This window comes from Typopeltis vanoorti, chromosome 16 (assembly GCF_054136105.1).
Source record: "Typopeltis vanoorti isolate ZY-2024b chromosome 16, IOZ_Tvanoo_1.0, whole genome shotgun sequence".
Classification (NCBI taxonomy): domain Eukaryota; kingdom Metazoa; phylum Arthropoda; class Arachnida; order Uropygi; family Thelyphonidae; genus Typopeltis; species Typopeltis vanoorti.
The window spans coordinates 14,382,234-14,407,011 of NC_143564.1; the positions used below are offsets into that span (position 1 = coordinate 14,382,234).

Genomic DNA, 24,778 nt, shown 5'->3' on the forward strand with positions numbered 1-24,778 from the left:
AAATAAATAAAATAAATAAATTCCACTTACAGAAATAGATTAAAAGCACAAGGAATCGAAGGTAAAATTAATAGTTATATTGGTAATTTCCCAACGGAAACCAACAGTTCCAACCAAAACACATGATATCTCACCTATGTACAACAAAAGGCGACCGGATAAGATAGATACCTTAAAGATAAGACTTAATGAGAAATATACAGTGTTGGAAAATAAATTCACATATACTTTATATATTTATTGATTCTGCTGTTATTCTGTTAGAATATGACCTTTAAAAGTAAAATACAGAAAATAACCAATCAATTTGAAAAAAAAAAAATAATAATAATAATTTCACTTGTCAGAATTCCATACTCTAACAGCAATCGGAATTCGAAACCGGAAATAACACTTACCCTAAACAAAACGGTGCATAGACTTTCCTACCAAGGTTGGGCAACAGTGGGAAAGAATTAATACAGACAACCAATCGGATACTAAAGTAAATTAAGTAGTCCACTAGCTTTTCTGGTTATTTACAGAAATATCTTTCAACTCCTATGTTTTGTGTGTTTTGTGGTGTGAATATATGTTAGCCACAGTAACCTATAATGAAAAAGTGAAATGTCTTTTCAGACTTGTGTTTGTGTTCTGTGAATATATGTTAATCAACAATTTGGAATATTCAGAAAACCTAGATAGTACCAAGATGTTCCCATTCTGGAAAGAAATGTAAGTTTTTTTTTTAACTTGAACATAACAATTGATAATTGTAATGCAATAATCACTGTTCGTATGTTTTTTGGTAAGCGTAATTCTAATACTGAATAGTTTTTTTTTTCATAAGAATAATCATAGGATACATATTAAAGTACCAACATGGATACATTAAAGACTTTTCATGTCTAATGTGTGTGTGTGTGTGTGTGTGTGTGTGTGTGTGTGTGTGTGTGTGTGTGTGTGTGTGTGTGTGTGTGTGTGTGTGTGTGTGTGTGTGTGTGTGTGTGTGTGTGTGTGTGTGTGTGTGTGTGTGTGTGTGTGTGATTAGGGACACCATTATAATTAAATTATTCAGAAAACCTAATCACACCCTCCATCACGACATACTCTAAGAATTCCCACCTTTAACAGGAAAGAAAGAAATACCCCATAATGTATTGGAAATTAGTACACCCATCATTAGACAACCAAACAAAACATGATGACAATGTCGGATGTGTGTCACCCTGGGAAAATTACAAGATATCTTATCTCAAAAACATCGCCCACAATTCTATAGCCAAACCAAAACACTACGTAATGTTTCTGACAGAAGGGGGGCCCAACGAAATTCCAAACATTCCAAAATCAATAACAACAAACATTCACGTCACGATTCCTTATCTTATCTTGATCTTGATCTTGTTTAAAATATCCACCAATCACGACACGATTCCTTATCTCTAATACATCTTCCTTTCCATTCAAAACAATAATGTCACTTATTTACAACTAACAAACGATGTCACTTATTTACATCTCATAACAACAAACATTCACGTCATGATTCCTTATCTTATCTTGATCCTGATCTTGTTTAAAGTGTCCACCAATCACGATACGATTCCTTATCTCTAATATATCTTCCTTTCCATTCAAAACAACAACGTCACTTATTTACAACTAACAAATGACGTCACTTATTTACAAATAACAAATGACATCACTTATCTACATCTCATAACAACACACACACACACATCACGATTCCTTATCTTATCTTGATCTTGATCTTGTCAGAAGTGTCCACCAATCACAACACGAATCCTTATCTCTACCATCACTCATAATCCTATACACGAACCAAAACACCAGAACTGAAGCCATTGACACATATGCCCACAGAGAAATTCCAAACATTCCAAACCCATGAAGCCACGCCCACAATGACGTCAACCAATTACGTCACGATTCCTTATCTTATCTTGATCTTGATCTTGTCAGAAGTGGCTGCCCTACTACTGTCTCTTTCAGCAAGACAGTGCACCTTGTGATAAGGCTGCTACTGTATCTGCATGGTCCGTGGCCATGAACGTCCCACACTGCAATGTCCCCATAGAGCCGTTATCTCGAACCTATTGAACATCTGTAGTATGAACTGGAGCATCAGGTGAGGCAATTAAACGTCCCGTAACAGTCCAGGACCTCATTACATGCCTACAAAAATAATAGTCCGAAATTTCCATTAACCGCTATCGTACACTTTTGGAAAGTATGCCCAGTAGGATTGCTGCAGTCATTGCAATGAAAGGAGGTCTTACATCTTATTAAAGTGGGTGCCATGCCTGATTGCTCCTTTCACTATGGTGTTTGTTGACTTCTTTCCAAGCGGTGTATATATATATATATATATATATAAATGGTGTTTTTATGATTGATATATAATTCAGGCGATTTATGCCTCCCACAATCCTGTCACTCCTAAGCATTTCCTTAGTTGGTTACTGCAGCCCTGCTATTATGTGTTCTTGTATAGTAATCCATAATAATTAGAAATCAGATTAATTAAATCTCATAAGAGCGATGTCGTTCCTTTATTCTTTTGAAAATCATACTGTGTTTTTCGGAATGATGTCTATATTTCAGAATTTTTCCATATATGCGAGATTTTTTTGGTATATACAATGTTCTCCATACTAAGGTTTAATCACTTCCTGCTTGATCAGTGCTATCGAAGAAGGGGAACTGATTTCAGTTGTGGACATTGAAAACCTCAAGAAGAAATTTATCTCACTTACCTATTTGGTTATTTTTGATTATGACCAAAGCCGAGGTCATTGTATTCTATTATGTTAATTGCGTGTATAGAATCCATACTTAATTACAGTAGTTATGTGTATGTTATCCTCATAAAAGGGATTACTAACACTTCTTGTAAGAAGTGGAAATAATACCTGAAACCTCAGATCAACATTTAGGCATGCAATACAAGTTGTTGGTTCAAGGACCATCATTGACTGCATAATACATAACCAGCATTCTTATATAAGATGTATGCATGAATGAAAAAAAAACACGTTTCTTTTTTCCTCCAAAGTTATCAGTTCGGTTGGAGGTGACATTGCTATAAGATATCCGCAAATGATGAGCTCGCTCATCTCCACTAAGCTGAGCAGACATCTTCTGGAGGAGAGGGGGGTGAGGGGAAGCATTTCAGGGAAGACCCCTGTCACCCTCTTGACTACCCTTTCACTTCCACCACCTAAAGCTATTTTTTTTCCTCCAAAGTTATCAGTATCAGTTGGAGGTGACATCACTAAAAGATATCTGCAAATGATGAGCTCGCTCATCTCCACTAGGCTGAGCAGACATCTTCTGGAGGAGAGGGGGGAGAATAGGGGGTGATGGGGTTAGGGGGTGTGGTGGGGAGCATTGCAGAGAAGATTTCTGTCACCCACTTGATGACCTTTTCACTTCCACCACCTAATGCTATTTTTTCCCATCCCAACAATTTCGGACATATGAGTGAGAGAAATAGTCACATGGTCTAACATCAAAAACACTTTTTGAGGATAAAATACTTAACATTACAAGGACAAATAATGTAGAATACCCTTCGAGCCGCAGAGAATAAGATTTGCCCTATGATGTGTCAAAGTAAGATAATCTCACACAACATCATATCCAACAGCATGTAGAAACATGTTCGTGAATCATCTGTGTGAAAATTTCATTTTGGAATGAACGGTCAGGGTTAAGGGTCAGGTAAACAGTACTATAAGGAAAAACAAATGAGTCAAGTGTCTTTGCAGTTACGGCAATTCGTTCATCCCGTGTAGCTATTGTATTGTGTTGTGGTGATTGGTATCTAAAAAAGTAAAGTAAAATAATGGGTGAGCCACAAAAGTCATTGAAATTTTCTTTCTTCAGGAAAATAGCACAAGACAAAACTCTTCACACAGCTCTAAAAGGATGGAAACCGATTATTATTTTAGAAGATATGTACATTGTGATGTATTTATCCAGGACCACTTGGGAAAAATTACGCAGGAAGTGGTCTGATATCCTCGGCTACTTGCAAAGAAGAGTTGACTACACATGGACCTCGATGATTGTTATATTCTGAAATGCCAAGATGGGGAACTAATACTTGATGACACAGGAACTGATGGAAGTAAAGTTTTTTCTATTAGTTGCAAAGAAGCTGAGAGATTTTCACCAAAAATGTGTGACATTGATAATCATTTACTATTTTTGGAAACTGGATTACCAGCTATTTGTATCATGGGGAAATTTACCGCTAATCGTTTAAATTCGTCAATGGTAAAATTAGACTTTCAAGATTTTATCCAATTCGATAAAGATTCTTTATTTTGGGACATTTCGAACATTTTACAAAAACTGTTTGTGTATATTTGCTCACAAAAGAATACACAGAATGTTTAGGGATGCATGATGTCATTTCCAGACTGACGCAATATCAAACATATGGAAGTGTGGTTACCATGGTATCTGGTTTAAAAACTGTTTTGCATGACCATCTATATTGATGTAATGTAACCAAGAAACAGTGAGTAACAAAAGTTTTATTCATTGAACTCTTTGGAAAATGTTAAGAGTCTAAACTAAATATTGTGAAATATTTTAGGTAATTAAATGTTTCGAATTTTTCTCAGTGAATATACTTGTAAATAGTAATTCAGCAAAACAAAATATGCATTTGTAAACTTAAATGAACAAAGATGTGTGCTTTGTTGTTGTGTTTTTCCACAGTGAATTTTTACTCAGTTATTCTGATTAGATCTTGATATTTAAATCCACAACTTTATACCTTAATGCAATTCTGTTTAATTATTTAAAAAAAATCACTACTGTGAAATTAATGCCAGGAATGAGGGAAAAAAAGTGCTGCAAACTGATATCCATGTATTGATTATTTCAGAAATTGTCTAATGCTACCTATTGACATTGTTTGAGTTATCGTTCACATAATCGAAAATCCGAACTGTTAGAATTTGGTTGTTTTACAGAGATATATAGCAGATAATTAACCCCGAAACGTGACTTAAACTCTTAAAGTTTGGTATAGAAAAAATATGTGTACTCTCCAGATGACATATATACAAATTTTACCTTTCTCCACACAAAGTAAGATAAAAACACCAATAGTATATCCAACAGTATGTGAAAACGTCATTGAGTCATCTGTGCAAAAGGTTCATTTTTGAAGGAATGGTCAGGGTAGGGTATATAGTAAGGGTAAACAGTACTGTAAGAAAAAACCATAGAGTCGAGTGACTTTGGACTTAAGGTAATCGTTCATCCACCACAGCTGCTGTATTATTGTTGTGGTGTTTTGTGTTTGGTAATGTAAAAATAATGGATGAGCCACAAAATTCTTTGAAAGTTTCTTTGTGAAAAGTTCTAATTGTTTAGAATTTTTTAACAGAAAATTAACATAAAATATAAGATCAGAGCCAATAATCAGTGAAATAATAATAATAATAATAATAATAATAATAATAATAATAATAATAATAATAATAATAATAAATATCTATTTATTTGTGGTGCCGTATGAAGTAATCTAAGAAGAAGAATGAAGGAAAACGATTATGAAAAATCGACAGTGGGTGAAAAATACGAATTTTCATTTATCATTGGGATAATTGATTGCGAATTTCTTTTGAATAAGACTTCAAAGTTATTTCCTAAAGAAATTTGTATTTCTGATGGACTTATTGTAAGATATGCATTGAAAAAATCACTTTGTAGTTGGAAAGAATTACCTTAAAGAGTTAAAAAACAGAATTCTTGTTTAATAAAATATAACCATCAGCTCAAAGTGGGAAATTGGTTCACTATCTCTGGACAAACTAAGAAATTGAATGAGAATCAACGTGCAAATATCAAATTTTACTCGCCAAAGAAAGAGAAAAATCCAAAAACATTTATGAGGTTAATAGGGAGGCCTGTTCTTGATTTAAATGAAATTGGATGCCCAAAACGTGAAAACATAACGTGTACTTTTAAATACTTTTGGAAACATAATGAAAGATTCTGTGCTTTTAATAATTCACAGAAGTATATATATTGGTTTCAAAAAAATAAATATGCAACCCTAATTTTACTACAGTAATAAATTCCCAATGATCACCAGATGAAACTTAACTTTCAGATGAGAGTCACATTGTCAAAAGCCACATGATGGCAATTCCACAAGCATTGGGAAGAACCTTTAAACAACTGTGCAAATTTAACAATAAGAAGATTAAGGAACAAAAAAATAGATTGTATTTTTCACTTTATTTTCTATATGTTAGATTCAGTAAAATACAAATTGTAAGTAATATTTCAATCAAATAAAATGTGTAAATTTAAATGAATAAATTGGGTGTCATTGATGTGTTATGCAAATTTAAGTAAGACCATAACATTTTTTTCCTTGTGAAATTTAATGCCACAAACTAACCAGAGACTTTTTTTGACTCAGTGAACTTGTGTAAACATTTAGTCACATCAGTAAGCATGAGTAATACACAACCCTGAGAAAAATTTTACCTTTGAAGAAACCGCAATACATCTATGAATAGAAATGATTATTTAATGTACAATGTCTACCTAGTGTTCCCAATCTCTGAACGATGACTGACCGGATATGAGTCACTCAGCTATCTACAAACAAGTCTAATGAAAATTACCAGTGTGGGAAATAATTCACTCACAATTTATTTATTTATTTTATTCAGTTATTCTGGTCTTAATATCTAGTTAACTAAAATTTAAAAGTAAAATACAAAATAACCAATCATTTGAAAAAAAAAAACCTTACAATCTCATAACGTCACACCCACAATGACGTCATTAAATGAACAACCAATCACGTCACGATTCCTTATCTTATCTTGATCTTCATCTTGTCACTAGTGGGACCCCTATTATTCTGTTCTCGTGAGGTTCGTTCCATAGACCTGCTATCATCTTGGTCACTCGCCTCTGGATCCCCTCTGCCTCCTACCCATCAGGAAGAAACACTGGCGCCCAGATCTGGGCACAGTAGTTAAGATGGGGTTTTAACAAGGCTCGATACAGAGGAACAATAACTTGCTTGTCTCTGCTTGTCAAGCTATTCTTCAGTAACCAAGTGATTTGATGAGCTGATTTAGCCACTTTTGCAATGTACCCCTGAACTTCAACTCCTTATCCACCAACACTTTTATAGTGAGAGTATGAGAGCACAAAAACAGAGGGTGGAAGAATTGATAGTTGTGGCAGGTACGAATGAATTGAAAGAAGATAAATTTTTTATGAGAGAGGACTTGAAAGTATTGTTAAAGGTAGCTAAAGAAAAGAGTAACAGAGTTAGAATGGTGAGTCTGTTTCCATGGTATGACAGACAGGTGTTTAGAAGGAGGGCCATAATCGCAAATGCCATTATGCGCAGGTTATACAGATGGTGTGGTGTGGAATCTGCGGATGTGTGGAGTGAGTTTGATGGGCAAAAGGATTTATACAAGATGGATGGCCTGCATTTGAATGGAATTGGTGTACGGACACTGGAAAAAGTATTGCTGAATGAAGTGAAAATGGATGTGCAGAACCAGGGAAACTAGAACTACCAAGGAGGGGGGGGAGTGGATATGCGGACATCAGTGAGACACTTGAGTGTAAGAATGTATATAATGTACCAGAGCCAGTACTAAGGACAAAAAATCGGAATGGGATAGTTAGAATATCACATCAAGATAGGGGTGGGTCAAAGGGGATCACTGCATTTCATGTATATTAATGCCAGGAGTATTAGGAACAAGAAGGAAGCATTTTTCACCTTTATTGGTTCTTCCTGGCCACAGGTTATTGGCATTAGTGAAACATGACTGACGGAAGATGATATAGTTAGTGGATAGAATGTGTAGGTTATAGTATGTTTAGGAGGGAAAGAGATAATGAAATGGGGGGAAGAGTGTTATTGATGATAGCTGATGAACTGAAGCCGCAGGCTAGAATGAACTGAGCTGCAGGATAGTGAGAAGAGCTCATTTGAGGCTTATTGGTGTGAGATTGAGACTGGCAGAATAAAATATACAGTTGGGTGCTGCTATAGACCAGGTGATGGAATAGATGGTGGAGATAGTATGCATAAACAAATTGATGAAATGAGTGGAAAGAGGGTGGTTATTATGGGGGATATCAACAATGGTAACATTGATTGGAAGGAGGAGAGGACACATGTGAGGAAGGAAATGGATTTTATTCAATTATTAAGGGATAACTATCTGAGACAGCATGTAACTGAAAATACTAGGGTTTTGAGAGTGCTTGACCTGTTAATAGCATCTGAGAATTTGAATGTAATGAATATGACCATGTTGGTGAGAGTGATCATAAGACAAGGTACATGTGGAATTACCATGCTATCAAGTATGACAAGCTTAGGAGATTGCTTGGATCAGTGCCATGGCATGTACAACTGCAAGGGCTGGATGTCAATAGAGCATGGGAAGTGGTCAAGGAGCATTTACAGGAGGTTATGGTTGATTGTATGCCTAGGGTCCGAATAGTAAAACAAGGGTTAAATGGATGAATAACACCATTAAGCTTGAGCTGAAAAAAAAAAGAAACAACTGTGGAGGGAATTTAAAGAAAGAGGTGACCTGCAGGCACATGAACGGTATAAAGTGGCCAGAAGGGTAACGAGTGTGGTAAAAAAAGCAAAAGCGGATTATGAAAGGAAACTAGCTATGCAAACTAAAGAGATTCCCAAACAGTTCTTTCAATATGCTGCAAGCAAAAAAAAAAACTGTACACGGCAAAATGATTTTAAGGAATGACAATGGTAAGGAGGTCACTGAATCGGTCGATATAGTGGAGTTACTGAGCGAGCACTTTGCAAAAGTCTATCATCCAAGTGGTGACATTGAAAAAATGAAGGAACCATTAGTTTATACGGGAATTGTGATGGATGAAGTGGAGGTGAGTAGTCTATTACAGATCCTTAATGTGAATACATCTGTGGGATTGGATGGTGTACCGGCACGGGTCTTTTGTAAAGCGGCTAAAGAATTATCAGTGCCCTTGACCATGTTGTTTAATCTGAGTCTTGGATCTGGTTTAGTCCCCCCGGTGTGGAAAGAGGGGAAAATAGTTCCACTGCATAAAGGAGGATCCAAGACAATGGTTGAAAATTACCGACTGATCAGCATATCAGGAGTCGTTGTCAAGGTCTTGGAGAAAGTAGTCAAGGGAAAAATACAGGAATGGATTGATGAAACTGAGATACTGTACAGGGGACAGCATAGCATACCTTTGTGAAGGGTAATCATGCCTCAGTAACTTGCTCAAGTTTTATAACATGGTGACGGCTGAACTGGATAAGGGTAATGGGTTTACAGTGATACTACTGGACCTGGCAAAGGCATTTGACAGGATACCACATGGAATTCTAATCCGTAAACTACAACATATGGGAATGGATATAGGGTTGGTGAGATGGATAGGTGGTTGGTTGATGGAGAGATATCAAAGAGTAGTTTATTCAGGAGTAGAGTCCAAAAGACGGCCTGTGACTAGTGGTGTGCCGCAGGGTTCTGTTCTTGGACCACTGCTGTTTAATCTGTTCATTAACGATATAGGGAAGTATCTAAGTGGAATAATTCATTTGTTTGCTGATGATGCAAAGTTGGGTAGGGCAATAGTGAATGCAGAAGATGTCAAAGTCTTGCAGGATGACTTAGATAGATTGGAGTTCTGGGCTAAGGAGAATGGATGTCAATTTAATGTAACAAAATGTAAGGTTATGCAAATAACCTTACAGTTAAATGTATAACCTTACAGTTACCACATTGTATTTTGCAATGTGGTAACTGTACTCCAGGAGATTGATGAGGCCAGGGACTTGGGACTGTTGGTGGATAGCGAGATGAAGTTTAGGGGGCACATTGCAAAAGTAGCGAAATCAGCTCATCAATACACTTGGTTGGTGAAAGATACCCTGACGAGCAGAGACAAGCAAGTTATTGTACCTCTGTACTGAGCCTTAATAAAACCTCATCTCGACTACTGTGCCCAGATTTGGTCACCTAGGTTCCTTCTTGATGGAGAGGAGGATGTGGATAGGATACAGAGGCGAGTGAGTAAGATGATAGCAGGTCTATGGAATGAACCACATGAGAACAGGTTAAAGATTTGTGGGTTGCAGAAATTAGTTGATAGGCGGAAAAGGGGAGATATGATTGAGATATTCAAATTGCTAAAGGGTTTCTATAGTCTTAATTCAGAGGATATTTTTGAGATCAGGACTGGTGGTGGGAGAACTAGGGGACATCTATGGAAGCTGGGCAGGAGTATGGTTAGCATGGGTGTTAGAGCTGGGTTCTTTACTTTTAAATGAGTGGAATAAGCTGCCAGAGTCTGTTGTGGGTTCTATGACGGTGAGTGATTTCAAGGCAAGGTATGATAGATACTGTGAGAATGTCGTATAGTTGTGTGGACATGATGTTTAGGGCCTCCCTCGATGAGTTTATGGACTCCCTGGAGTCGCCCATAATAATAATAATAATAATAATAATAATAATAATAATAATAATAATAACACTCCCAAATCCCTTGCCTCATCAATCTCCTGGAGTACAGTTCCACCAATGTGGTATACTGCTGCTAATCGTTTCACCCCAAAATGCATAACCTTACACTTTGCCATATTAAATTGACATCCATTCTCCTCCTTAGCCCAGTTATCCAATCTATCCAAATCATCCTGCAAAATTTTGACATCATATGTATTCACTATTGCTTTACTCAACTTTGCATCATCAGCAAAGTAATGAACAGTTCCTTTCCTATATCGTTAATGAAAATATTATTCTAATAGAATTGCGACCATGGAAATTGATAAGGATATAGATTAAGGAGTGATAGGAAAATTCAAGAAATTCAAAATCTTCACGAAATTGATGTTCAAATAACATATTGCACCAGTGGATAAAATAAGAGGGCAAAATGAATTGAATGTTCACTAATAAGCAGGGGAAAATGAAGCTTTTATTGCTCCTCAAAAGGCTTTGATACTTTCAAATCTGAAATGTTGTGATAAAATTTGGAGGTCTGATTTCTTGGGATAAGGAATTAGTGGAGAGAATTTAGAAGAAAGTGACTAAAATGATGTTTCGCATATGGTAGGCTTTATATGATAATAAACTGAAAATTTCTTGCCTTCAAAGTCTACAAACTTTTGTATGAGTGTTACATGACATCGTTTGATGCATGCTTTTGTTATATGGTAGATGGGGAGAGAACACGGGGCATCCATGGAAGTTAAGTTTATTTGCAGTTAAGAAATGGGTAAATGCTAGATTTTTCTCTCCCAGAAATGAGTGAGTATAATCGTTTACCTTTAGAGGTGGTGAGGGCATCTGGTGTGAATGCGTTTAAGGGAAGGTATGACAGCTGGTTCGGGTGATGTATGGCCTCTCTCTCTCTCCGAGTCCCGACTTCCTAGTGGTCCCAGATTATTATTATGATTATTTTATTATTACATTAGTTGGGGCTCACTATCAGTAAATGCTTGAAAGAAGATTCGCTACCTACTATTTCTTCAAAAAGGTAGGACTGAAGGAGCTGGGCCTACTCCGTTTGGGGATTTAGAGTTAGGTGATTTAATTATTTTTAACGTTAAAAAACCGACTGTAGAACACGTGATATCAGTACCGTCGACAGGGTGTAGCATAGTGGCAGCCTGCTCACGGCGCAGCTTGATAAGAGCGTTCGTTCATCCGTATTGCAGTAGGCGCCGTCGCTACGCTAGCAATTCCTGTTAGTTTAGCAAGTGCTAATCTCGACACAGTAGTCAAGATAGAAGAAAATTATTTGCAAACGGCAATGACCCAAGAAAGGTTGGTCGGTCTAGCAATTATATCGATAGAGCGGACACAGCTTATAATTTAAATTTAGAAGAGCTTAAACACGGTTTTATTGTGCGATATCCCCATAGAGCAAACGTTTAATTATTATTATGTAATCGTTTTGCATTAATGTTTCTTTTATAATAAAAACAAAATAGCATTTGCAGATTTTCTTATATTTTTGTCTTATAATCCATCTTCTTCTTCTTCTTCATGTAGCCTCCTCAGTGAGAGGGTGCAGCACCATGTCCTTCCAGTTCTCTCTGTTCATGTCTTTCCTTTTTGTTTCTGCATAGCCATGTGATCCTGTCCATGATCTTGTATCTTCAAGCCATGTCCTTCGTTTTTTACCTCTTCATCCTTTTCCCATAATTTTTCCTTCTAAAACTGTTAGTATCCTCTGTCCTGCTGAACCTCTCAGTACATGTCATGCCAATCTCATCTTTCTCTGGATCATTTCCTGTAATAAAGATCTCTGTGTTCTCATTCTCTGTAGGACATCTGTATTTGTCACATGTTCTGTCCATGGGATTTTCAGAACTCTCCTATAGCACCACATTTCAAAGGCCATTATCTGTTGCCTTACTCTCTTCTTGAATATCCAGGTCTCACTTCCATATGTGAAAATTGGTCACACTAATATACTTTAAAAAAAATAAAAATAAATAAATAAAATAAGCTAACGCCTTTTTGTTCTTTCTTTTCTTTTCTTTGTCTCGATACTCACAAAACTGCTGAGCAGATCTTGATTCTTCCAGAATGCTCTTTAGCTATGGCTGTTCTTATTTTTATTTCTTTATCTTGCTCTTCATCTGCAGTAAAGTAGGTGCATAAATATTTGTATTCTGTTGTATGTTCAATTTTCATATTGTTTATGAATATTTCTGGCTCGGATCTGCTTTGTTTTGAGATTTTCATAAATTTAGTATTTTTTTTGCATTTATATCTAATCCAAATTCTTCGCTTTCTTCAATTAGTAGCTGCAGTAATTTATTTAATTTGTTTCTATTTTCTGCTATTAGAATGGTATCATCAGCATATCTAAGATTGTATTTTATACCATTGATAGTAATTCCTATTTTTTGTTTTTCAATCTTTTTCATCACTGTCTCACTAAAGATATTAAATAGATTTGGTGTAAGGATATAACCTTGTCCAACTCCTCTTTTTATTTTCACTACAGAAGTTTTATTGTTAAACGGCTGCATTTTCTGTTTGGTGTAAATCATTTTTATAATCTTAAGTACGTGATCTTCTATGTCGAATTTATCTAATATATGGAACATTTTATTATGTTTTACCTTGTCAAAAGCCTTCTGAAAGTTTATGAAGCATAGGTAAATCTTCCTATTTCTTTCAAGTGATCTTTATACTGGTATTTTTACTTTCAGGATAGCATTAATGGTTCCCATTCCTCTTCTGAAGCCTTTTTATTGTTCACTCAATTCACTGCTTATGGTTCTTTGAATTTGTTTGTTAACAATGGTTAAAATAATTTTAGATGCATGTGATGTTAGGCTCACAGTTCTGTAATCCTCGCAATTTTGTGCATTATGTTTCTTTGGAATTGGTATGCAGATAGATGTAAAAACTTCAGGTAATAGTGTTGTTTTATAAATACAAAATCAATGACGGAGAATCTCACGTAAAAAGATTTTTTTTAATAGTATAATTTTCGCCTGTGTGTCACAGGCATCTTCAGTACATCATGTTAAACAGAAATTAAAAAATAACTGACAATTCCAAAAAGCGCCACCTAAGTAGCTAGTGTAAGATAACTAAAAAGGTCAATAAAATTTCCTAACAAAAAAAAAAACTATATATATACACAATAAAAAGTTAGGAAAGATTAGCTGATTTGTAAAGTACTATCTCCCATAAAGGGGATAGACGTAAACCATCAGATCTGTTTAAGTTAAGAGAATGGAGTAAAGTTTCACATGTTTCTTTGTAAAGCCGTTCTATGAGGAACCGACTTTTGTGAAGGACTCTTGTCTTTTTCCAATGGACTCTATGTCTGGTTAAGATGCATGTTCTGTAAGTCCAGACTATTCAGGTTTAAGGTACTGAATATAAGGTTGGTGTTGTTCTAGTCAAATAGAGGCAGATATTCCTGTTTGTCCGAAATAAGATAATCCATAAGAGCAAGTAGACACCTGGATAATTAAGATATGGAAACTTGTACTTAGGAGAAGTAAGAAAGGTGGAGATTTTTCTGACTGGTCGAAAGGCAACAAAAATATTCAGTGGTTTTAAAACTTTTGCTATACGTTCACTAATGTCGTCTACATAAGGGATAGGAATGCGCGTTATTTCTTCTATATTTGAAGAGGAAGATATATTAAAACTACTCAAAGCTCTTTTGATGAAGGAATTCTTGTATCCATTAGATGGAAAGGAAGAAGTGATATATTGCAGTTCTTTCTGCAAGAGATTGTCTGAAGAAAAAAAGGAGTTGGAACCAGTGTTTTAATAGTTCCTGCCTTTTGACTGGGATGGTAATGAGATTCAACATGGATATAATGGCCAGTATGAGTCTTCTTTCTGTACACTGAGAAATGTAGGTTACCATCTGGTTGGCAAAGAATTAGAAGATCTAAAAAGGCTAACTGCATATTTGATTCTATTTCAAGGGTAAACTGGATTCTTGGGTGAAGTGCGTTTAACTTAGTGACAAATTGTTGAATTTCATCAGAAGAGCCATTCCAAATAGCAAAAATGTCATCGATATATCTGAACCAATGAGTAGATCGGGTAGAAATGTTGTCAAAGATATGTTTTTCGAAATGTTCCATAAAGAAGTTGGAGGTAGCAGGAGAAAGATGTCCTGAATGGATTCCACTAAATAGTTATTATTTCCAGTCAAAGCTTTCAACAGCTCAGCCGGAATATTATCACACCCAGGGGATTTATTATTAGGAAGATTCTTGATCGCGTGTTCCATCTCCTTTCTTGTGGGTAGAGTGGTATCTGTTGTTGCTTTTAACTTTATTAAAACATACTCCATCAGGGGCGATAATCATAATTGTAATGACTGTAGTTGTTAATTCTTTATTATCATTATTTTCTTCAACGGTATTTCTTAATGGTAAATCGTTTTCATCAAAGTTTTTAAGAGGGCGCCAAAGTCGAAAATTTCATAATATTATAGTACAAATGGGATTAATGGATCTAGTTACGTATAATTAATATGGGATATTATAATAATTTATTACGTTTCGTAACTATAGCTACTAACATGTAATATGTCAATTTTGTCTATGAAATAACCTCATTCGAGGATTTTCACAGTTTTTGCCTGTGTCATATTTGAAAGTTAGTTTCAAGTCTCAACCATGTCTACAAGATTGTAAGTACTGCATACTAGCTATATACTCGACATGCTATGTAATTTGTTTTAATAACCAATGAATCAAAACCTTACTTAAAAAATTTGAGACGGCACTTGAAAGCGTGCAGTTATTTCTATATATATATACTTTTTTTAACAAGGTCAAGGATAGGCATATAGAAGTAACTGGAACTAAACGTGCAATTAGTTCTGTGTTCTTTTTCAAGAGGAAATGGGTAGGAATTTATAAATAATATACAGTTAGGAAATGCGCGTTCAAAATACGGAACTAATCGCATGCTGCAAGTTTCAATGAAACCAAACAGTAAGTTATTATTATTATCCCAAGACCTCATGGAGTCAGACTCATCTGCGAGGTCCTTTTATCACATACAGCTCATCATGCCGTGCCTTGAACACATTCAAACCTTGCAGATACCACACTCTCAGACAAGGCGTTCCAATCATTCACAACTCTGCACGAAAAAAACCTGCCTCTCACACCCTCTTTATACAGTTTCCAGGGATGACCTCTGGTTTATATCCTTGCGCTTTTTCCGTAGGATTTCATGGCCAGTGAACACCTAAAAGTGTGCGGTTTTTAAAGTACGTAAATTACATGTCTTTTCTTTATTTGTATGTTCTGAATTTTAACTTTTCAAAAAAAAGTAAATAAATAAACAGCAAGAATTTCATGATTTTACTTCCAGTTTTAGAGAGCTGTGCTCTTATCTCCAAGCCCTATTATTATTATTATTATTATGGGCGACTCCTCCAGGGAGGCCCTAAACATCATGTCCACACAACTATTCGACGTTCTCACAGTATCTATCATACCTTGCCTTGAATTCATTCACTGTCATAGCACCCAAAACAGACTCTGGCAGCTTATTCCACTCATTCATCTATCTAAAAGTAAAGAACCCAGCTCTAACACCCTTGCTAACCATACTCCTGCCCAGCTTCCATAGATGTCCCCTAGTTCTCCCACCACCAGTCCTGATCTCAAAAATATCCTCTGAATTAATACTATAGAAACCCTTTAGCAATTTGAATGTCTCAATCATATCTGCCTATCAACTAATTTCTGCAACCCACAAATCTTCAACGTGTCCTCATATTCATTCCATAGACCTGCTATCATCTTGGTCACTCGCCTCTCTCTACCTCCTCCCCATCAAGAAGAAACCTCGGTGACCAAATCTGGGCACAGTAGTCGAGATGAGGTCTTTTCGACCTTCAAGATTATACCTTGCTTTAAAGACATTCAATGGTAGAATGCCCACTGCCCATGTTTTCCTATTGTCAGTGTAGCCAAGTGACCAGATCTGTGCATAGAAATCCAAATGAGGCCTAATTAGCACCTCTTAAAGTGGAACTATCACCTTTTTATCCATACATATCAGCATTCTTAGCATTATACCATCAATTTCTTGGGTAACTCTTACAATGTTTGCAATGTGGCTCCTGAACTTCAGTTCCCTATCCACCAAGATGCCCAGATCCCTTGCTTCCTCCACTTACTGAAGCAAAGTTCCTGCAGTGTGGTAAACTTCATTCCATCCTCTCTGACCAAAGTTCATAACTACACATTGCAATGATATCTCCATTCTTCTGCCCAAAGCTCCAACCTATTCAAATCTTCTTATAACAATAACACATCAGAACTTCCTAACATCGCTCTTCCTAATTTAGCTTCAATGCAAACAACTGAATATCTCCTTTCACACTGTGAACTCTATCATTCATATATATATTCATGTATATATATATATATATATAAAAGTTAAACAACAGTGGTCCCAGAACAGAACCCTGTGGCACTCTACTTATCACCTTTCTTTTTTAGGACACTGCACCTCCATACACAACCCTCTGGCTCCTATTATTCAACTAGTCCAGGCAGGACTATACTTATGCACAGGCACATGAGGCTCTAGTTAGGGACCCCAGAAAATGAGGGCAAATTTCAGCACCCCAGACAACAAGGGAGGGCCCTGATGCACTCTAACAGCTTGGAAAAAGTGTAAGTATGGCCCTGCCTGTAACCAAGCTGCTAAAGGATCGTTTCAGTTTCAACAGTTTATCATGCAGTATGCAATAAAATATGTTAGGGAAATCTAAATAAATCACTGTATTTCTCCCATCTAAGTCACTCCTATTATAAAATGTAACTAAGTTACCGAAGCATGACCTCCCCGTAACAAATCCATGCTGCTCTCTTGAAAGATTTCCATTCTCAGCAGTCCAGGTTTGTATTCTGTCTCTTCACTACTACACTTGATATACACACTGGCCTATAGTTTGACACTGACTTGAATTCTCCCTTATGCAGTGCCACTATTTTTCCTTCTTTTCGTTCTTCTGAGACTGTTCCTGTTGCCAGAGTTGTGTTGAACAACCAAGTCAAAGAGAGTCTTCCAGCTCTTTTGCACATTCCCTTGATATATGTGGTGATATCCCATCTAATCCCACCTTGTTAACATCAGGGTTACTTAATATTCTAAACACTTCCCATTCTTGAACTATGTATTTTTCCTCCTTCCTATTGCTGTTCAACACTATTCATAGTCCCCTACCTATATGAAATACACTAACCTCAAATCTCCAGCATACCAAAGTCAGTCTGTCATATTCACCCTTTCTTCTACTAGCAACATAACTATAGAATCATTTGGGTTTTGCTTTACTGCTTCAGCAAACTTCTTTTAATATGCCAATTTGTCTTTCCTTGATACACTTGTCACCTTCCTAGTTTGCACCTTATACACCTTATGCTGTTGATGGTACCCTGTTCTTTATATCTCCTCCGTAACATTCTCTATCTCAGAGTTCCTGCATGATTCATCCATTTCACTCCTACATTATTTATCCTCCAAACATTGCTATAAATAAATAACTATGTAATTGATTCTGGACCAGATCTCAAGCACTATTGATTTCTCTCCCTTTCAACTCAATGCATGTCACCTTTGGAAATCTGTTTCTTTAATTTATCATAGTCCCCTGCTTTGCTATTCCACACATCGTTTGTTTCATGAAGCTCATTCCTGACTAGCCACTCCTCTCTGTCAAAACCACATAATCACTCTCCCCAACTGATCTATAAACTCTTTTCTAGATGGCAACATGCAACTTTTTCAATCCACTTTATGTCTCTAATAAGCTGTGTAGTAGTATCAAGTGATTAAAATCATCTATCACCTAAAGACTTACACAAACACCTCTGCTACAATAATTATTCAAACCCACAACCTGTTGATTGGAGAGTAGAGTTGTTCTCCACTCAGTTAAATGCCAGAAAGTGCTTTGAAAAATTTTATTGGTGCACAAATTTTTGAGTTACACTACTAAGTAGCATTTAAATACAAATTGTTTTATTTATCTGAAAATTATTGCTATCAAGTTATATAATTCAAACATCTAAACAAAGTTTTGCAAAGTACTTATTGGTACTTAAATTTATACTGGTAGTTTTTAGGTGTGTGTTTTTTTCCTGCTTTCTTTCTTATATGTGTTTTGCATTTTATTTTTTTTAGAAGATATATACCAATATATATATCTTCTTTTTTTTCTATCAATATATTTATCTTCTTAATTTCTTAGTATTTAGTTTGCCATCTGGCAAACTAAATACAAAGAAATTTGCATGTATATGGAAAATAACGTAGTTCATTGCTATGCTTTTAGGTATCCATTATATGTAAAAGGAAATCCACAACTAAGAATTTTTCTCCCAAACTTTTGGATGAAATTAGTCAAGCCTCATATGCCAAAGCCACCAAATTCTGTTGAGTTCATTGTTTCAATGGAGTAAGTATTTTTTGGATATTTTTTATTCTAAAATTATGCTTGTAGTATGATAATTTGAACAAACTTTAAATTATATTTGTATCTTATTGTTTAGATAAGAAGCATCATTGAATTTGATTTCATGTAACTGATTTTAAAAACATCTTTTATTGAAACACATTGCTTAACCTGAATTCTTATGAGAAGCATTTGCTTAGCAGTTATTTCTGTCTTCTATTCATCTATATTTAAAAACAGTTTTTATTGCATGTTTTTTTCTGAAAGTTATGCCATTAAACATAATTTTCATGTGACATATAAATTATTATTATCCGCCTCCATGGAGTCAAAAGACTCATTGTGGGAGGTCGTTTATAGGAAACACAAAGTTTATCATACCACTCCTTGAACCCATTGACCGTTTCCACTCCAACCACTCTCTCAGGCAATGCATTCCAAGGTTCAACCACCCTCCATACAAAGAAACCACTCCTCACCCTCTTGCGCACAGCCTCCTTTCGTAACTTCCAGGGATGGCCCCTTGTCATCGCTCCTTCCCACCATTCCACCAAGTGAAAGAACTCTCCAATGTCTACCCTGTAACTGCCTCTCAACAGTTTAAAAGTCTCGATCATATTACCTTTCCTTCTTCTATCCACCAAACTCTGCAGTTCACATTCCCTTAGTCGATCCTCATAACTCATATTGTACAGTTCTGAAACCATCTTCGTTATCTGCTTCTGTACCTTTCCACAGTCAATTTGTCCCCTTCAAATCCTGGGAACCAAATCTGAGATCAATAGTCTAAATGTGGTCTGATCAGGGTCTTATGCAACAGAATGATAACTCTTTTATCTCTGCAGATCAGCATCCTTCTCAGTACTGCAGCAATCCTCTGATTTACCCTCACCACCTTTGCAATATGCTCCCTGAATTTCAGTTTTCTATCAATCATCACCCCCCACATCTCTTGTCTCCCCTTCCTCCTCCAGTACAGCTCCTCCAATGGAGTATGCATCTTCCCATCGATGGATCCCAAAAATCAAGACTTTACATTTTGCTGCATTAAACTGACACATCCCATTCATTTGCCCATTTGTCTAGTTTATTCAAATCCTCTTGCAGGGCTGCCACATCTGCACTATTACTGATAATCCTTCCCAGCTTCACATCATCTGCAAATAACTGAATGTCCCCTTGCAATCCATTGAAAATATCATTAATATAAAGGTTGAACAATACAGGTCCCAGTACTGAGCCCTGTGGAATCCCACTTGTAACCTTCTGCTTCCTTGATATTGCCCCACCATACACAACTGTCTGATACCTATCAGTCAGCCAATCCTGAATCCATTTGACTAACCCGACATTTAAACCCATGTGCTGCAACTTAAATATCAGTTTATCATGTGGCACTCTGTCAAACGCCTTTGCAAAATCCAAAAAAATGGCAGTATATGCCTTTCCCTCATCAACTACTCTTGTCACTTTATTATAAATGGCAACTATATTACTAAAGCAAGAGCGCCCCTTAACAAATCCATGTTGATTCTCACAGATAACATTATCCTCATCTGCCCAATGCTGTATATAGTCCCTCACTAATTTCTCCAAGACCTTAACAACTACTGATGACACACAAACAGACTGCTGTGTCCCAATTTATGATTATTATTCTATCTAGTGAAATTCTGCTTATCTATGTTCAACTATTATCTATGCACAAGATTTCACCCCAAAATATAAATATTTAAGCTATTTCTCCCCTTAGTGTCCCTAATATTTATATTATACTGTGTCTTTTGGGACATTTAGTTTGAGATATTAAATACAAAAACAAGGAGCAATTACTAAAATATGTCTGAATGTGAAACAATATTGCAGTTGTGACGCTTTATCTCGTTACTCATTTAAATATTCTTCCCTCCCGCATGATTAGGTTCGTACATTTTCAAGTGGTGCATTGGGCAGCAATTTTACACACTGTTTTATCAATGAACAAAGGTTTATTAAACTCATTAGTATGGTACAATTCAATTTCTAATATAATTCAATTCAATACTAAGAAAACATTTACAAAATAACATTAGCTTATCACAAATAATTTGGCTACGATCCTATATGGGTATTGCGATCATGCCGCCATAACAAATTCAACTCATACAATGATATGTATAATCCCAGATCTAATTAACACTTTAGCTAACCCTATATTAGTCTGAATACGCTATATGCTCTAGCACATGGACATATGTGATCAACTCACTCTATTTTACTATTTAAAACTATGTAAATTAAATTATCCTTTCACTGTGTTAACACATAACTTTGACATTTAAAACTTTCCTATACGTTACAATACCCATGCATAAATCTCAGGACACATAATTACTTATATAATATTAACAAGCATACTCTCATTATAATCAGTCATGTACTAGAGTCCTAGTATAATTTTCCTTGGTCTCTTCAACAGTTCAGTAATAGAATAATCAGTACAATTACAGACGATTTTCAGTTAACACGAGATTTTTACAGTACCTTTTTCCCTTGAGTTTTCTATATTGGTCTCTACCTTTTTCCGATTGAACTATCCTGGTATGATCTCTCCTATAATTGTTCACTCTTAAGTTCTTTTGGCATTAAACTGTACTTATGCGTTCTTTACTTTTCGTACTTGAATTAAGAACATTTTAGAATCATCTATACCATGGCTGTGAAACTCACCACGTGGACACTGACTTCTTTACAGATTTCTTTACAGATTTTTTCGTAGTTGTCACTGGATGATGAAACACATAGATAATACCTTCTTTCCTTTAGCTAAGTGGCATTCCTCGTTTCTTACCATAGGAAATACGGAATCGAAATCCCACTCACTTTTGTTTCCTTGTTGTGACGATGGAGATTAACTCCAATCCCGCCACTCAAGAAAACCATGTGAAACCTATACAAAAAAGCTATCCTGGGAAAAGCCCCGTGGGGTGGGGTTTCTAACCCTTTTATACCTTGACCCCTAACGGCACCTTCTTTAATTTCTTTTCTCCGCCCCTTACTTGATTCGACTTCACCGACCAATTAGGGTGGCATTTTTCTGCTAAACATCCTTTGGTCGGCGAGCACATGACGATGTCTCAAATCCGGGAATTGACCCTGAGCGATAGTCTATTGTTTTTCTTTTGCTAGCCTCTAAATTAATCTCCCTTCCAAATTTTTAAGAATTTACTTTAATATTTTAATCTCTAGCCTCTCACTTACAATTTCTTATGACTAATCCTTTGTCTTACTTAGCTAATTTTTTTTTTTATATCACAACACTAATATATTCCTTCTTTTATTAGTTAGTTCAACAAACACCTTTTTTTTTTGTTATATATTTTAGTTGGATGCAAGAATATTTTTCTTTCTTTTAAATAATTCATCTATTAGCTTTTATACAGGGGTTTTATTTTATTTTCTCTTCATATTACACCATGATAACTGAAAATTCAACATAGTGAAGGTATCAGGGTGTAACAAGACCTATAATTAGACACTTCCAGTCTGCTACCACCCTTATGCAATGCCACTATCTTACCTTCCTTCCATTCCCTGGGTACCTTTCCTGCAACCAGACTTTTATTGAAAATCCAGGTCAATGGAACTGTCAGTTCTTTAGCACATTCTCTCAAAACCCATGGTGAAATACCATCCAGTCCAACAGCTTTACTGGTATCCAGAGTACTCAGTATTTGCAACACACTCTCCTCTTGCACCTCTAAACCCTGAACCTGCCCTATCCCTCTAGTATGAAAACCTTCTCCAGGATGAAATACTCCAATAAAGTGCTCATTGAACAACTCCACTATGTCCTCTGCATCAGTCACTCTATTCCAATTTTTATCCTGCAATGTCATTCTTCCACAATCATTTCTCCACCTATTGGCCATATAGCTAAAAATTTCATAGGATTTTCTTTTGATCTTAGTGCCAGTCTCTTCTCATATACTAGTTTTGCCTTCCTCACCATTCTGGTCACTCTCCTGGCCTGTGTCTTATATTCTTTGTGTATCTGTCCTCCACCACTCTCCTTATATCTCTTCCATAATCTCTTTATCAACTGCAGTTCCTTTTTGATATCGTTTGTTATCCACTTTACACCAAATTTGTCCGCTTCTTCACCTGTGGAATACAGCTTACTATTGCTGCTAACAAATAACCTTTCATAATTTCCCAAGCACTAATGATATCCTGGCCTTCCAATTCTGCCCTCCATGGAACTGCTGCCTTATAATCCCACATACGTTCCCTTTTCTTTGATACACCTGCATCTCTGTTCATCTTCCAACTCAAAACCACATGGTCATGCTCTCCAACTGGTGAGAGAGATGTCATCTCACTTATTATCAGCTCTTCTGATGCTATGACCAAATCCAAAACTCTTGAACCTCTTGTTCCCTCTATTACATGCTGCCAAAGACATTTGTCCCTCAAGAAGTCCAGAAATTCTATCCCCTTCTTACTACTTGCGTTTTCCTCTTCCCAGCTTATACTGCTGTAGGTAAAATCTCCCATAACAATCATTCTTCTTGGACTTGCCAAGCTCAATTGCCTAAACATCTCCTGGTCCCCACCCTCTGTGCTCCCTGGTTTATAGCAACACCCCACTAAATATCCTTTCTTGGCCATTTCTACCTCATACCATATGCTTTCAAAACCATTTGTGTCACTGCCTTCCAAAGCCTCCACACTTAGAGGACATAAGTCATCACTTATCATAAGCAGTACTCCACGACCACGTTTTCCTTTCCTATCCTGCCGAAAAATGCTGTACCCTGCTACTTCAATTCTGGTTATTATATCATCCTCCGTCAACCACGTCTCAGAGATCCCAATAATCTTTGGCCAGGTTGATGCTATCAGCACCACCAATTTATCTCCTTTATTTCGGATATTCCTGGCATTAGTATAGAGCATAAAAATGTCACTGCTTCTATACCTATCATTGTCCCCCTCTCTACCCTCCTGTGCTCAGTGTTACCTGATGTCTTCCCCCTTCCCCCAAGCACCCATTCCCACAAGAATGGGTGCTTGGGAATTCTAGTTTCCCTGCATTGACACACTGACTCATTCAGAAAACAAGTAAAGCCTGAACTTGTTAGAATCACTTACATAGATAATGATCATTTATGCCTGTTGCTGTTCAAGTTTAATTTTAGTTAAGCATCTGTTTTTTTTTCTTGTTTTTAATCTGTTACTTTTATGTGCTCATGTGAGTTTTCTGACTTGCTTTATGAGAGGAAGGATCAAATTTCGAGAGTGAGTATGATAAGAAAAGCTAATAATGATAATGATTAGATGTTGTTGAAATATAAGATAGCTTTTGTGTCTTAACAAATGCAAAATTAGATAAAAAAAAAACAAAGTGTTCACGTGTGCTATTATTGTAAAGACTAAAAAAAAAACATTTTATCTATTAAATATGGAAAGCCAGTTCATGTATCTGAATTTATGTAAATATGCATCATTCAGTGTTATATTTATTTTTTATTTTTGCAAATTTAGTGTCTTCTAAGTAAATATATCAAGAAAGCTTTACTAGGACCTATTTTTATGGAAATGGCATAGTAATTTCTAGTGATAGGTCAAATTTAGAACTTTGTTTCATTACCATATTTATGTCTTTATTTTATTTTTATTTTTTAGCAAGATATTTAATATTATTCAGTGAGTTAGATAATGCCCATCTTCCTACTATGTTAGGCTTGAGTTGGAAAAGCTTATAAGCTTTTGAAACCCCAGCCTAACAAATGAA

General features: G+C 36.1%; 1 protein-coding gene across 1 annotated transcript in view; it reads left to right on the forward strand.

The window, feature by feature from the left end:
- Positions 1-15,001: 15,001 nt before the first annotated feature.
- Positions 15,002-24,778, forward strand: part of mRpL23 (mitochondrial ribosomal protein L23) — a 40,128-nt gene continuing 30,351 nt past the window's right edge. The window contains exons 1-2 of the mRNA XM_090406356.1: positions 15,002-15,210; positions 18,883-19,005. Of these exons, the coding sequence (XP_090262482.1) occupies positions 15,197-15,210; positions 18,883-19,005 (137 nt within the window). The 5' untranslated portion in view covers positions 15,002-15,196. The remainder of the gene's footprint in view (positions 15,211-18,882; positions 19,006-24,778) is intronic.